This window comes from Phoenix dactylifera, chromosome 3 (assembly GCF_051530095.1).
Source record: "Phoenix dactylifera cultivar Ajwa chromosome 3, Ajwa_hap1_PhDact_Kaust_v1.1, whole genome shotgun sequence".
Lineage (NCBI taxonomy): Eukaryota > Viridiplantae > Streptophyta > Magnoliopsida > Arecales > Arecaceae > Phoenix > Phoenix dactylifera.
The window spans coordinates 53,954,706-53,970,452 of NC_143192.1; the positions used below are offsets into that span (position 1 = coordinate 53,954,706).

Below are 15,747 nucleotides of genomic sequence, written 5' to 3' on the forward strand. Positions count from 1 at the left end.
GTTGTAGCATTATGTACACTATGAGTTGCATGGTTCTTATTTCAGATAAGATACGAACTACCAGTTCTAAAGGACATAGAGAAGTGCACAAGAAAAGTCTGCAGACGTGCAAGACGTTCGGTGGTGGCAAAAGTCATAATGCAGGAAGAGCATAACTGTCTGTGTCTCCTTTTTGCAGAAAACTTAGTCTACCATGCTCCTCTCTTTTGAGTACCTTTGCATAATTTGTTAACTACAAAAATTGGATTCTCTAGAATTTGCTTTAATTGCTGTTTTGGATGTTTATTTCCTTGAAGAACAAGAAAGCAAAGATGAACAATGGATCCATTGTTCTATGTCTCTAAATTTGTTTTCAGAGCCAGCAAGAGCAGCCCAAAGATGAGAGGAAGAGGTTCAGTATCCACTGGTTTCAGTAATAGGAGTTGCCCATTGTTCACCGAAGTCGTCAGAGAGGGAATCCTCTCACTTTTCATTGGACAAAGAGGCTAGGTGTAGGTCTCGTGATCGGCTAGAACAGCCACCAGGGCTTGATGAGTCAAGAGCAGGAGAAGAACTTTTAGAAAGGCGACAATCGTCAGGTGTATAAACTTGATAAGCCTTAGAATCTTCACACTTAATAAGGTCAATTTCTTACTTACCTTTGTCATCCGGTCCTCTTCTCCTTCGGAACGAGTTGCCTGTGGTTGTGACCAACCTAGGGCAAACCGATCTGTTATCCAACCCGGCGGAACTTTGAGGACTATATGCAGAGACTTTGGTGTTGTCCGTATCTGTAGAAAAGGGAAGGACAATGAGAAGATCATATCCAGTGATGAAATATTATATGAAAATAAGGTTTCAAGTTTTTTTGTTAAAAAAAATCACTGTCATAATGTTTATTCTATTCCAATATTTTCAAAAGATTCATCCGAGCTAAAATTTTGGTAACTTGCTTTCATAACAAACTCTGAAATGGGGTTCTAAAAATGTTCATTTCGTATATTGTTTTCAGTCTAACAGCATCTCCATGGATGAGATTGTCTCAAACCAAATAAGTTCATCAGAGTAATTTAATGCATCTAATGATGTAAAGACACACACACATGTACGCATGCGTGCACGTGCCAAACACACACGCAGCTGCATAGATCTACTTTATAAGTGGCTTGCCTTTGGTGAGCAGCATCTTACTATTTTATTCCACTCTTAATTATAAAATTGGACAGGTCAGTGCTTGATGTATAAATAAATGGCTGACACATATGCGAGGCGGTATATTTATGCCTGGCCTGCGTCAGCTGCCTATGTCTTTAATTAGATGATTGATGATACATGAAACCTTAGATGAAGAGCACTTGTTAGATATACTTTGGATGAGGTGACCTGTCTAGGGTTAGCTAGATATGGTAGGATGATCAAACTGAAGACTGACTTGGTCTTGCAGTCCTGAACATGCACCTCGATCTGAAGAATGAGTTCATGCTAGGGCTTGCGCCTTGGGGCTGAGGATTCTACAGGCCCACGGCAGGCATGTGTCTCACTTTGATTACGCAAGAGCCTTGAGGTTGAGCATTTACTAACATAAATTCAGAGATGCAGGTTCCTTGCATTCTAACTGGATTAATTAGGTTATCATCTTCATACTGATTGTCTTTTAATTTTAATTGTTTTTTATGTGGGTATCTTCATATTGATCATTACTTATGCCCTTTTCTCTTTCATCACATACACAGGGAATGCATGAGGAGAGGGCTATCAGTAAAATATCCAACTTCAGTTGAAATTAACTGACTACATCAGTGATTTTCAGCTCTACCTTAACCTAGATGATGACTGAAGCACTAGATTGAAGTAATATCATTATTCATTCAAGGTTTTATTTGCATGATTGCATTGATCCTGTCCACGTCGTTAGTCTTTTCTCATCGACCTCCTTGCCCATCTTTGTATAAGTCAACTCCTTCCTAAATCCCCATAAGATTCGAATGTCCTTGGTTAAGAATGTCATCTGACCTATCTGTTTGAGCATCTAGAGGTCAGAGAGCTTGTTGACCTATGGATGGTTGCTGGCGAGTCTGATCCCAGAAGGAAAACTGAGATGGTGTGATAGCTTAAATCAAATTATGCTATGCTTATCGTATCAGGGGCCTACAAGTTTAATTGTAAATATATGAATATGCATTTCTTTTGAGTGAGGTATGAACCCTAAGAACATGAAATGTTGTGATGTTGGTATTTTAATTGGAATGCAAATCAGATTTAAATGATGACCGGTGAGACCATTCAAATCAGCTATAATTGTAACTTTTCTGATATTGATCTTTTTATCATTTGCTTGATAGGATATGCTGCTACAGTGGCTACTGAATGCTTTGGGATATCGGTGTTGATTAGTGATTTGCCAGTTAAATCAACTTAGTAGTTTATGTTATGTTGGCCATTTTGTCTTGGACTTTTATCTTGAACCATTCTGCTTATTGGTCTATGTCTGCTTTCTTATGATTTTATACAAAATCTACATGTTTGGTTATTATATTTATGTGGTCACAAGGAGAGTTGATCAAAAATTAATCATTGGATTGAGTCAATGAAAACAGATATAAGATTTAAGCTAGATTTAAAAACAGATTACACTAGTTAATAAGGCTACATTTTATACAATGCAAATTGAATAAGGCATTTACATCTGTGTCATAACTTTTTTAAGACCTTCTAGTGAACTGGAACATGATGTTGGTGAGGATTATAATTATCCATCAAATAATATCAAATTTGGATCGAATAAAATGTAATGGAAAAAGGGAAGGAAGAAGAGCCCACCCAGATTGCATTCAGGGAGTGAGACCAGTTAGAGGTAGAAAGGTAACATTAGGTAAGAAAAGTAAAAGGAATGAAGAAAGAAGAAGCAGAGAAACAATCTATTAAATACCTAGACATTAAATACTTTCCGAGACAAACAATCTATTAAATACAAGAGTCATACATCCTACATGAAGGGGTCATGAGCGTATGCATTAGACTCTCTTTCATCTTGAATAAATTGCATGTATCGCATGCTAAATAATTTGAACAAAAAAGAAAAATCAAAGAGAACAAGCATAGGAATACAAGCATTCCATTATTAAATGGGATCGTAAAGGTATTAGAAAATCTCCTCTCGTGTTTGTCAAGCATTGCACTTGTGAAATGGCCCTGATGCTATGAAACTAGAGAAGGTAACGAGCAGCCTGAAAACTAGGTATGACTCAGGTCAGTATGATGGACCTGATCAATTTTGATGATATATAGCATGGGGATGTAGTTTATGATGAATTGAGAAAGATATCAATAAAAATTAGGTTATTTTGTTGATTGATGATGAATTGAGAAAGATAAAAATAAAAATTAGGTTATTTTGTTGATTGATGAGTTAAAAAATAAACAAAGTTAAATGGCCCTGATGCTATGAAACTAGAGAAGGTAACGAGCAGCCTGAAAACTAGGTATGACTCAGGTCAGTATGATGGACCTGATCAATTTTGATGATATATAGCATGGGGATGTAGTTTATGATGAATTGAGAAAGATATCAATAAAAATTAGGTTATTTTGTTGATTGATGGTGAATTGAGAAAGATAAAAATAAAAATTAGGTTATTTTGTTGATTGATGAGTTAAAAAATAAACAAAGTTAATAATGGCCCATGCAGGTCTCGAACCTGCGACCTTCGCGTTATTAGCACGACGCTCTAACCAGCTGAGCTAATAGGCCAGTTGTTACGATGCATTTCTAGGATCAATAATATATACACGAACATGTTAAAATTATACGAAAATTTTATACGTCAGCCTCATAATTGCAAGCTTTCACTGATTTCGGCCACACCCATGCATATTTCGGCTGTTATATTCACTTCATTTTCTATCCAATTTCTTTCACTCTCCCTTATCATGCAGAGCAATGTAGCTCCAATAATGCAAACTACGAGTGATTTTGACACTTCCATGGATAAGCATTGTCAATCTTGTGGGTGCTTGCCTAAACACAATGCTCAACCATAAGGCTGACGATATTAGGTTAAACCGTCTCGTAATAGTCAAATAAAGTTAAATTGACAATAATTTTTTTTTAACTTTTTTGAGTACATAAAAGAAGTAATTCCAACTATAAATCTTTTATATTATATATGTCAATGCTATTAATCTCCATGACCAAGTTTCATCCACTTATACTAGCTCACGGGTGCATGATGCAAGTTCATCCATCAAGGAACTTCAAAAAAACCCTTGGAATCTTAGCATGACAAAGTTACCCAATCATGGATCGACAATTGGCCAGTGAAGCCAAGCAATATCTTGGGGATCTTAGGTCTCGTCAAATGATCGGAATATATCCTGGATTGAAACATGATCCAAGGTTCAAAGCAGGTTGATTTGGTGTCCCAAAGAGTTCCAACAACATGCATGGCTCATGTGGGCGAGCTTTCCCAAATATGTGAAGGTGCTGGGCTGTGGTTGAGGGAATTATGGCAGTTTTAGCCAAGACAGCAATTCAAATCATGCAAGTGGAGGGGGCATTGAACTCATGTTCATGGACATTGTGTCCTAAGAGGAAGGGCATGGGATTCCAATGTAGGTCTAAAGGGGTGGCAACGGCCACTTGGGAAATATATGTGATCTTCTCTCATCTCTTTTCCTTCCTTCCCTTGCTGGCTTTGGAGGGTCGCCTGTCGTCCCAGCCCAAAGGGATTGGTCTTGATGAACTAAAGATTCTCACGGCTAAAGCTTGGAGACAATGGCAGCCCTTTAAAGGGATTGATGGGCATTGGTTCCATTTTGGTGGGGGTGGCCTCAGGGTTCAGATGTGGACTTCTCCAAGTCTTCCTGTACTTTAGGGGTAGCCATTGAAGGACAGAAAAGCCATGGTCTAGAACGTATCTTTTAAAGATCAGGTGTTCAGCTTTTGTTTAGTTTCCATTGTTTTCTTTACTTATCCAAGTCTTGGAGCTCCTTAATTACCAATTGAAGTTGATGTTACCATAGACTCGGTTCAGTTACTGCCTTCAGTCAGAATTGACAGCAGCAATGAATTACTTGTGTCGCAAAAGAAATTCACTAGTTTGTCATCCTATTTGAAAGTATTCGTCAATCTTTTACTATGGTTCCTTGAAGATTCTACCTAAAGCTGACATTGGAAGTGGATAAGAACAGCTCGGATGACTTGGTCGGAACCAATATAGACACTAAAAAGGGTTATTGCCACGTTGCGTGGAATGAGAAGCGGCCGCATTTGTGTTACCTCTTCAATTCAATTCATGCATTGAATCAACGCACCAATTTGGGTGCTCGGAATGAACAAAAAATCCTACCAAAGAAGATCGTCTGGAGCCGTTATTCTTTCGCATCTATCTTAAAGTAAAAATCGAAGAGTAAAGCATCCGTGTGTGATACTGCTCGTTCGTATCTCTTCTTCCTCGTAAAACTATTCTTCCCTGTTGGTCCATGCATCAGGCCTTTCTTTTCCTCTCCGAGTTTCTTTTCTCTTTTCTAAATCCTTTTCTTTTTTTTAAGTACATAACTGACAGCGGCCTAATATAAATCTTCAGATAAATTGATATATAGTTTTCAGAATATAATGTTCTTATTTATTATAAATTAAAATTTATTTTTGTTGCATTATCGTGGCAGAGCAGAGGTTTGCCCACTTCGATCTCATGGTCTGTCGCCCTCCCTTTGACTTGGTTGCCTTGGTAACTAGTCATCCGTTTGCCGACATCAACATGCCACTCGACAACAAAAGTATACACATGAACTCACACGACCAGGGGCCTCCTGCAGAATATTTACGCTAGATAGCACATTACGGTGAAACATTTCAAGCTTGCTTTCTAAAGATGCTTTCATGAGATTCTTCTTACTTTTGCCGCTTTATTAGTTTTTTTTCGGTCTGCAAACGAATACCCTGCACGGCTACACCAAGTCACTGTACACTATGCCAATCAACTCGTTTCCTTTCTTTAGGCCAGTCACCGAAACAAGCAAATGATGAATGGGGCTCATAAGAAGAAGACAAGATAATTGGCGCGGTGCACAGTCATGTAGTATATGCGGTGTAAGATATAATTTCTCAGTGACAAGACGGAGCCAAAATATATTTTTCTTTGGTGGTTATACTCATTGTATATTTTTCTCGAGCTACATACATCTGGCTAAGACTAATGACAGCTAGAAGTTACTCAGTAGAGCTCCATCAATGACAGCCCTGCAGATCGAATAATTTCCTAAAATGAGGTTGTAGAGGGTACAAATTGTGACGGCAATGCACTATTTTAGACGATCAGAACCTAATCTTTTCCGATTCACAAATCACAATGGTGTGTTAAAAGTAATCCTTTTTGGTTGGCTGTGTTAATCCTGGCTCAAAGCCAGTTAGATTTATTGCTATATAAGGAAATATGCCTTACCGGAAAGTCTATTCTAAAGATAACTAAGATGGGTATGATGTTAGTAGTCTAGTATAACCACCAAACAGGAAACCAAACAAAACCAAACCAAGCTACAAAACTGGATATATACTAAATAATTATACTTTTTATGAATAAAAATTCTGAACATGCCATCTGGACTTGATTTTGGTACAGTTAAACCAAAGATGGTCCATCAATCACGAAATCAAACAGACAACTATTATACCTAGAAGGTAATTTTGTCAATAGTAATTTTGCATACCTTTTCTTATATAATTTAGATCAAATTCTTCTTTCTAATTCTAATCTTATCTAAAAAGATAACTTTCGGTTTGATTGATCCGTTTCAGGCTCGAAACGATGAGATTTGAGCTTGATCTCGAAAAACTACTCGGTTAAAAAAAAAAAAAATTATCTCAATCGGATATCGTATGTCCAAGTTATGATCTATGAAAATTAAGTCTGTAACTCGGCTTTCCAATATGGCTGATTTCGCTCCTGAACTCTATCCAACGCAACTTGTAGTGATCAAGATGGTCCACTTCAAGCCTAGAAATTCTCCTAAATTATTCTCTTTAGGTTAGATACAACTAAGCTACCTATTATTCAAAGTGTCAACCATGCAAATGATATGCAAAATACTTCCATCAACAAATAAGTTACCGAAGCTTCAAATTAACTTCCCATGTTCAACAAAAACCTAAAGCCTCATGTCCCTAAATCCGGTAGCCCAACCCTACATATGCTTCAACCACCCAGGTGGCAGCAAACTAGAGATGACCAAGGCAATAACCTCATAACACAATTCATTCATGATCTGCAACTAATTATCCCTGTAGCTTTAGTAGATCTTCTATAAATTACTAAGTGCATATAGTACACTTTGGCAAACTGCATAGCCAATAAAAATCTATCATATGTCTTAGTCATCAAATTTTATACAGTTAGCACTGTCAATGGCCCAAATACCCTTTTATATCTAGGAGAGAAAAAGTAAGAACAAATCTCCCGGACACCATTAGACACTTGTCAGCGACATGGGAGATGAGATTAATCCGTCCATGGATATATAGTTAAGTTAATTGAATGCGAGTTATGGGGTCCGGCAGCAGCATGATACCGTTACAAACCCTAGTCGCGTATAGTAAACCGGAGCAACCGGAAATAACCCAGATCCCGCCCGCATTTGTCGTGCCAGCTCATCACTGCCACGTTTGCTCCGTCCTACGTGGCAAACGCTTCCCGGCCGCCGTTGGACCCGCGGGCTGGGCCCTCGCGGCCCCCCGTCAACCTCGGGCCCCAACCGCTGACGGCGACTAGCCGTACGAAAAAACGGCCGTTACTTGTTCTCCCCGTCCTCCTATGGACAGTCTTCCTCGCCATATATAGTAACCCCACCCGCGTCCCACTTCTCTATCCTCGGGCTCTTCCAGTTCTCTCTCTCTCCACACCTCATCCTATATATTGGAAGGGGGTCTCTGGGTTGGCTTAGGAAATCCTGTTCCACTTTTTCTTCTTCTTCTTCTTCTTCTTCTTTTGTTTGGAACGTCGATGTTTTAGGTTAGGAATAGGAGAAGGAAAGGGAAGGAGACGAGAATAAGAGCTTTTGCAGTGAGTGAGGGCTTCTGTTTCTACCATTCTTTGTTTTTTTGGAAGATTAGGAGAGCTCGTCAAGGAGAGATGTCGCAGGACCTGATCCATAGCCAGCCGGTGCAGTTCTCCATTGTAATTCTCTCATCCCCACTGCTCCTCATTTATCTTTCTTTTTTTTGGTTTAATGGAAGTTCTTTAAAGGTTTGCATATTATGATTTGCAGATAATCGTATCCTTATTAAACGATTATATTATTATATACTACTAATTAATATAAAAGGTGGACTGTTCTAATTCAGATTCTTTTTTTTTCTTTCTTTTTGCTGCATATTGTTCAATAGTATCTTCATTATTTTCCTCGGAATTTTGGTTGAAACTGCTGGTTCTATCTTTCAAAATAGTAGTGATTTGGAGGAAAAATTCGATCCATTCGTTAAAGTTAAGCAAACAAAGAAGCTACATTTTTTTTTAAAAAAAAATTAAAGATTAAAAAGCTAGTTTGATGGAAATATGGAAGCATTTTTTGGAGTTTCAGAAAAGAACTACAGATTTTCCCCAAGTTTAAGATCATTTTGTATGTTCAGCTCTTGGCGTTTCTTTTGTCCGAACAAATATAGAATTACATGTTTCTATCTGAAGTCAAGTTTGCAAATTCTATTTCAACACTATCTCTAGAACTTCCAATCTCCATTTCCTGCATGTTTGTATCTCAAACAACACGTACAATTACCACCTTCTTATTTCTTATTATTCCACAAATGGCGTGCCAATATTTCTTCTCTCTTCTATATCTCTTCGTGAGTTTCTCTTTTTCTACAATGTTTCACGGTTCTATGTGAACGTACTTGTCACACCAGTAGGTGGAACATGACAGTGTGGTAGTCAAAAACTTCAATACTTAATAATAGTATAAGCTTAAGCATTCTTCCGAACCTCCCTCTTCACATGATGAGCAATAGAAGCTCCGCCCCGTACGGTAAAGCGATCCAAAGCCATATCAATCGGACAAGACTAAAACAGCACACTGGTGTGGAGAATCGATGCACTTTGGCTTTGGTTCAAGTGCCAAAGTATAGGTGCTCTGTTTGGATTTCCTCTCCCATCCAAGACCAATTTACTTATTGACTGCGATGCTTTGAGCTTTTCTTTTACCTGTTTTTAGAGATTCCTACCTTTTTCTCCCCCTTATCTTTCATTCCAATTTACTTATATTACATCTCTTTAATTTATGAGGTAGGTCAATCAACAGGCTGGGTTAATTTAGCTTATGCTGAAAATTTATGATTGATTTTGAATTTATGCTTATTTGGGGACAGCAATTTGGGAATCCGAATCCAAACCCAAACCCAAACTCGATTTAGCCTAAATTTGTTTCCTATCTGTGGATTGTTGAGTCAGCTCAGAATAGTTTATTGACAAGAGTTTGCTACTTTTGTTGATGGTAGCATGCACAATGAGATGATGGATGCACATATTTCACTTTTAGTTGCCATGACTAGGAATATTGAGTCTCGCATGCATAGCACCTAGCTTATACTTATTGATGTAACAGAGGCATCTTTGAAGAACATTGTAAGGTCAGTTAGTGAAGGTCCACAAACAATCAATCGAACAAGAGAATAACTTGAAGACGTTCAACAGTAGGATTCTAAGTAATAAACAATGCACATCCAATTCTTTTTTATGCATAGAAATACGTGCAAGCATTACATTAAAAGATTGATGCTTACATACATAAAGATATGTATTTGTGTGTCCGCCTATGCATATATACATATGTTTGATATGTTTGATGGCATGGGGATACATAGCTCCGTGGTCAACTATAAAATGCAATGCACTTTTGGAAGACATGGAGAAGATATGAAATACAATACAACTTTATGAAACACTTTTGACTCTCCTCTCTGGTGGCCAACGAGGTCAGCCCAATTAAGCATTGACTTTTTGGTCGAATGTCAACTAAGCGAAGACAGCAGCGTCGCTGTCACCTCCTTCCGTCCATCCGTCGGTCTTATCCAGACGACGTTGGACACCACGCGCCAACCCTACAGACCGGTCACATGTGCCATATTTCTTTTTTTTTAAGAAAAAAGCAGTGTTCTACAATTGAACTCAAAATCAGACTCTAACACCGAACTCCTCGCCACCTCATATAAAAGACTCGTCACTTTCGGGTTTAGATTTTTATAAGCTTGCTGCCTGTTTTAAATAGTGTGCGCACTTTATAATTGCAAGTCCTATTCTCCTCCTTGCGTGTACATGTGTGTATAAAATTGGGTGCGTTTTGGTTTTGAAAAATTGTGAGCGCGTGCAGGAGGGCATCTCGAGTCCTATCGAGGACCGGATCCTGGAGTTCTGCGACGACGACGACCTCTTCCCTCCCGACAGCCAACCCCTCCTCTACTCCTCCGACGACGTCCCTGCCTCCTCCTCCTCCTCCGCCGGCCCCACCGCCTTCTCCCCTTTCCCCTCCATCGACGCCGCCGCGCTTTCCGCCTTCCTCGACGACCCGCAGCCTCCCGACCCCGATCCCGACGTCCTCCACGCCGTCAATTATCCGTCCTCGTCCGACCTCTCCTCGATGTTCCCAGCCCCGCCGCAGTACGCCGGCGGGGACCACCAGCAGGTGGTGGACCCCTTCGACCAGATCGGTTTAACGGATCCGATCCCGGGTGGCGGATACCCAGCCTACTCGCCGGAGTCCATGGTGCCGATCCAGATACAGCAGCAGCAGGCGGCGACGTTCGTGGGGTTGGAGTCGGCGGTGCCGTCGCCGTCTTGCGCGTTTCTGGAAGGGGGCGGGATCGGGGCGTTGTACCACCATACGGGGATGGGAGGAGAAAGGCAGCCGGGGTTCTTTAGCGCGGGAATGATGATGGTGGGGTCGGCGCCGGAGGTGGGGGGGTACCAGCCGCTGGCGGAGGGGCCCGGAAATGTCGGGATCTACGGCTTGAATTCCATGCAGCGGGTCTACAGCTCCGGCGACATGCAGCAGGTACTGATTCAGAAAGAATACTGTCATTTTCTTTCTTTTCTTAACTTACTATTACTTATGAATAATAAGTAGCGAATTTGTCAATTAACCAAGCTATTCAAGCTGCCACCTTATACAATTTGGATCAAGTGAAATGAGATGAAATCCTGCCTTCCACCATAATTCAGTAAGGTTTGTAAGTTAGGAGTATTTGAGAAAGATTTCATGTAAATCATTGCCTATGAAACTTTTTATAAAAGAAAAGATTAACTAAGTTATTTACAAACAACTTGGCCTTAGCTCGTTCATGTTTGTTATGTTAAAATAGGGTTAACCTTGAACCCTTTTTGAAGGCTCGAGTGGCAGATGGGATAAACTTGAATCATGGTGACCTTGTCAACTAGGCCACTGAGATAAATAGCTTCAGCTTGAGAATTAGCTGAATCATGGTGCCCCATGAGCCAAGTTCGAACATTTATTCTTGAGTTTAGCTTGACCAACAGTTGAGCATTTCAAATATGCCATGCCTGATCTAAATAAAAGGGTCAACTAGATCTGCTCAGGTCAGCTCATTTGATAGCGTTATTGATGGTTGGAGTCACATATAGATGACTAAGGAAGCCTAAAGTTTTGCACCAGCTATGCGTTCTGTGCAGAAATAAGAGCAAGTATTTGGTTAAGTACTTAATGCATAGATTTTGACATGCCAAGTCTCCCTGTTCACAATTTTTTTACATGATGACTGTATTTATTAGTGTACAGAAGGGTTAGCTCCATACTGGTCCAAGATATGGACCCATATATGGGACCCATTCACTCCAATCCACTTATCAGGTCTGGTTAGTTAGGTCTTGCCCGAATTCTAGAAGTTATATTGCAATATTTTGGAACAACTTTTAGGCTAATTAGCAAGGAATGTGGTCCCATTAAGATCCAATCTTATCAGAAGCAAATCAGACCAAAGTCTTATGTTCTGATTTTGGGTTGACCGAGCCCACTAAGAAGCCAGCCAGAAAGCATCTGGTTCAATACTAGATCCACCTACTAATCAACAGCTCACCCATATTGTCCCATGTCTTGGACTAGAGGGAATAATTTCGACCCTCTTTAACTCCACCACTACGTAAAACACAAGAGTTCCTTCGGTGAGGAAGTGCTAGTAGACATTTGGAATTGTTCACTCATCAGTCACAAACTGCCGAGTTTCTCTAATTGATCTTTACAATATAGTTGAGCAACATACTTCTTATTAATTTTGATTGTAAAAATATATATGGTGAACAATCTTTTGACTCATGTGAACTAACAATACAGCATCCTTCCATATTGATGGTGCATGATATATGTATATATATAGGCTGTAGAAGCAAGCATAAATATGACTCTTGATGCATAAAAAATCACTAAATCCAAATTGAGAAAGGAGAAGTCTGCAGTCCCATTGTTGTCTAAATATGATCAATAAACCTCGCAAGCATAAAAACATCATCAGCATGAAGAAATAAACCTCTCAAGAGGCCAGGATCTCTTTGGAATGGTTGGCAGGCTTTATCAACCATTCCACAACCAGTAGTTGAAATCTATGTCATGGTGCAGTGACTCTTACCATCCATTTTGTTACTCTCGTAAGGTGATTGGAGGAAACCAGCATCTCATGGATGGGTGCAGCGGAAGCCCGACAAAGTTGCCAGCATCAGACATCTCAGCATTAGAAGAGTCCACCTTCAAAGTCGGTCGCCTCTCCATGGAAGAGAGGAAGGAGAAGATCCACAGATACCTGAAGAAGAGGAATGAAAGAAACTTCAGCAAAAAGATCAAGGTAGTTAAAGACTTACACCCCATGGACCCTCTAAGAAAATGATCTTTTAATTTTGATATTTTTATTCTTGCACAGTACTCCTTACTAGCAGTCCAAATTAATGGGGGGAAAAATGCAGTATGCTTGTAGGAAAACTCTAGCAGATAGCCGACCTCGTATCCGAGGGCGATTTGCAAAGAATGATGAGTTTAGAGAGGCAGCAAGACACACCTCCAATCACCATGAGTTCAATGAAGAGGAGGAAGTAAGCTTTATAATAATCTCATTTCTGCAATGCATCATGCTGATTATCCAGAAATACTCAGGTTCTTTGCAGTGTAGAAACTAACCCTAAAGGGCAACATTTAAATTGAAAAAAAAAAAAAACCTAGCAAGCATATAAAAGAAATTATGATTATGAACAACATTAACTATCATAGCCTTGGATTATTCAAAAATTGCTTCATATGATATGTATGAAGATGAACTGATCTATTTTCTGAAGAATCCTGTCTTGCGATCAATCCTCAGCAGTACGAGAACATGGTTGCCAGAAATGGGCTGCCCTTGCTCATTTGATTGTTAACAGTTCAAACTATCTAAAAATGACAACTAATTTTAGTATGAAACTTTGGAGGCCTCTAAAACATAACTCTCCGGAGCATAAAAATATTAAAAAAAAAAAACATTCTGTGAAAGCATCTGTAGGCCAGATTTCCAAGATGAAACTGATCCATTTTCTGAACTCTGTCTTGCATTCAGTCCTTACCAGTATTAGAATACGGTTGCAAGAAATGGTCTGCCCTCCCTCATTTGATTGATAGCAATTCAATATATCTAAAATGAAACTAACATTAACATGAAGTTTGAAGGCCCCTAGAATATAAATCCATTGAGCCCAAAAATATTAAAAAACAATTCTGTAAAAGCTTCTATAGGCCAAATTTCCAAGATTTAAGTTTTAAGCTTGACAATAAACTAGTAGAAGTAATAGACTTTCCTACTTCTTTTTATCAACTCAATTTAATAGTCCTACTACCAAACACAAGTGAGCTACCAGTCAGATCTCAACAAAAGCTACATGCTTTAGTGCAACAGGTCTCAGTATCTTGGTTAACTTCAATAAGAAAGAAGACAGCTTTATTTTACCTCGAATTAAGCATATCCTGTTTTTAATAACATTATTGCTACCGCAATTTGCAGGTAAAGGTGAAGGAAGAAGATATACTTGACTCCTCGGATATACTTGCTCACATCAGTGGCGTGAATTCCTTTAAATACAACTACACTCTGGAGTCCTGGATATGAGTCATATGACCAAACAGATGCTGGAGTTGGTATTATTGCTACGTCTGGCCATTCACCAGTGGGCGTAATCATTATCCCTTTCAAATAAACAGAAAGGCATGGAGGCAATCGTTGTCTTCAGTAGTGTTGTACATCACAATTTCCATGATTGCAGAAATAGCAAGAGATTTTCTTGCCATTTTATTGTTATCTCGTTTCAACGTGAAAGACCCATAATACATACTTCACACTAAATAAAGCAGGAATCTTTGAGTCCTAAACAACAGTCAAAACGAATGGCCAAAATCATCGAGAGAGAGGTCCTGTTTATGAAATGTTAGCATTGATATTAAACAATCATATACATGCGATGATTTCTGTATGTGATAATACATGAGGTCTAAGAGGCCGATAATATCTAGTACAAGCGAGCAGTTCAAATACCGTGAAAATGACAAGGCACATCCCAATCTGCATTTGTTTTAATAAAATTTAAGTTGCTACTAAGTTCCAGAAAGTGTCGTTAAAGCCACTTTCAGACAGTTTGTTCGGTCTTCTAAATGCACTTTTGGACCAAAAAATGGTCAAGGAAAAAAACTGTACGTAGTAAAGCATGAATCACCATGATCATGCAAGCCAAGGGTCCCTAATTCAATTAAATTATAGAAAGAGTGCTACTTGAAACATTGAAAAGAAAATTGATTTGGTGAAGAACCAGTTCTAGACTCAGATTTGTTTTGATAGCACAACATTTATGAAAGGGAATAGCATAGTAATATATTTCATCAATGAAAATACCAGCAGATACTGGTTGCACTTGCATCATCTGCTTAATACCAGCCATGACTGCTCCCCCATTTTGTGAAAGATATTTGGACGATTCATGGAGACAACAAGTCTTGAAAGTTACCTTCACAAATGAATTTATTGTAAGCAATAAAGTTGACCTCTTTGGTTGCTCTTATGCAGAAAGCAATGACACCTATGATTTGCACTATTTTTCATAAAATACAAATAAGTTTTGCTTTTTGGAATGTTTCATAAACTCACGCAGTTGTTCTGCTCAAGTTACTCCCCTTCTTCTAAACAAATGTCCTGTTATACACCTCAGATCAAGGGTCAGCTTGGGTGCTACCAAAGCATCGCCTTATTGCCTGTATGCTCATGGACATGACTGACAGTGCCAGTAGTACCATCAACAGGACGAGAAAGCTATAGAACCAAATCCTTTATTATGTATCACGTAATCATGAGTGATGGAAGATTCTGAAATTTCAGCAATATATATGCTGGCAAATTCAGCAAGTGTTTCACAACCAATCTGTTGTTTATGAAAAAACAAGGTTGGGAAATAAAAGTTAAATATTTGACCTTGTGACAATTAAGGCAGAATTATGAAACACCAGTATGTCCACAAACTTCAGTTTGTATCGTTATCCTTGATTACATATATGACATTGTGCCAAAGCAAGAAGGTTGGATATCATTTAGCAAATAGCATAGACAAAGCTTGTCACTATTAAAGAAATTTTGGATACGAAACATATCAGATCTTGAGAAGAAGATTGCATGTCAATTTCTAAGCATTTGGTTAGGGTTCCCTGTAAGACAGGGACACTTTTTAGTGGATATGATGAAGATAAATTCTGCAATACAAATGAATTTCA

General features: G+C 39.0%; 1 protein-coding gene and 1 non-coding gene across 2 annotated transcripts; one reads left to right on the forward strand and one right to left on the reverse strand.

Moving 5' to 3' along the window:
* Positions 1-3,656: 3,656 nt before the first annotated feature.
* On the reverse strand, positions 3,657-3,730 carry TRNAI-AAU (transfer RNA isoleucine (anticodon AAU)). Its single transcript has one exon. It is a non-coding gene; the product is annotated as a tRNA-Ile (tRNA).
* Positions 3,731-8,105: 4,375 nt separating this feature from the next.
* LOC103697416 (uncharacterized) lies at positions 8,106-14,387 on the forward strand. The gene is made up of 5 exons (XM_089929957.1): positions 8,106-8,150; positions 10,234-11,016; positions 12,626-12,814; positions 12,933-13,058; positions 13,997-14,387. Exons 1-5 carry the CDS (start codon positions 8,106-8,108, stop codon positions 14,099-14,101), a joined length of 1,248 nt encoding a protein of 415 aa, XP_089786083.1. The 3' UTR covers positions 14,102-14,387.
* The last annotated feature ends 1,360 nt before the right edge of the window (positions 14,388-15,747 follow it).

Bases quoted from the DNA above. Each gene is read 5' to 3' on its own strand.
- LOC103697416 (XM_089929957.1), top strand. From the start codon at position 8,106: ATGTCGCAGGACCTGATCCATAGCCAGCCGGTGCAGTTCTCCATT. The intron at 12,815-12,932 runs GTAGTTAAAGAC...GGAAAAATGCAG, and splicing joins ACTTCAGCAAAAAGATCAAG to TATGCTTGTAGGAAAACTCT. The intron at 13,059-13,996 runs GTAAGCTTTATA...CGCAATTTGCAG, and splicing joins AGTTCAATGAAGAGGAGGAA to GTAAAGGTGAAGGAAGAAGA.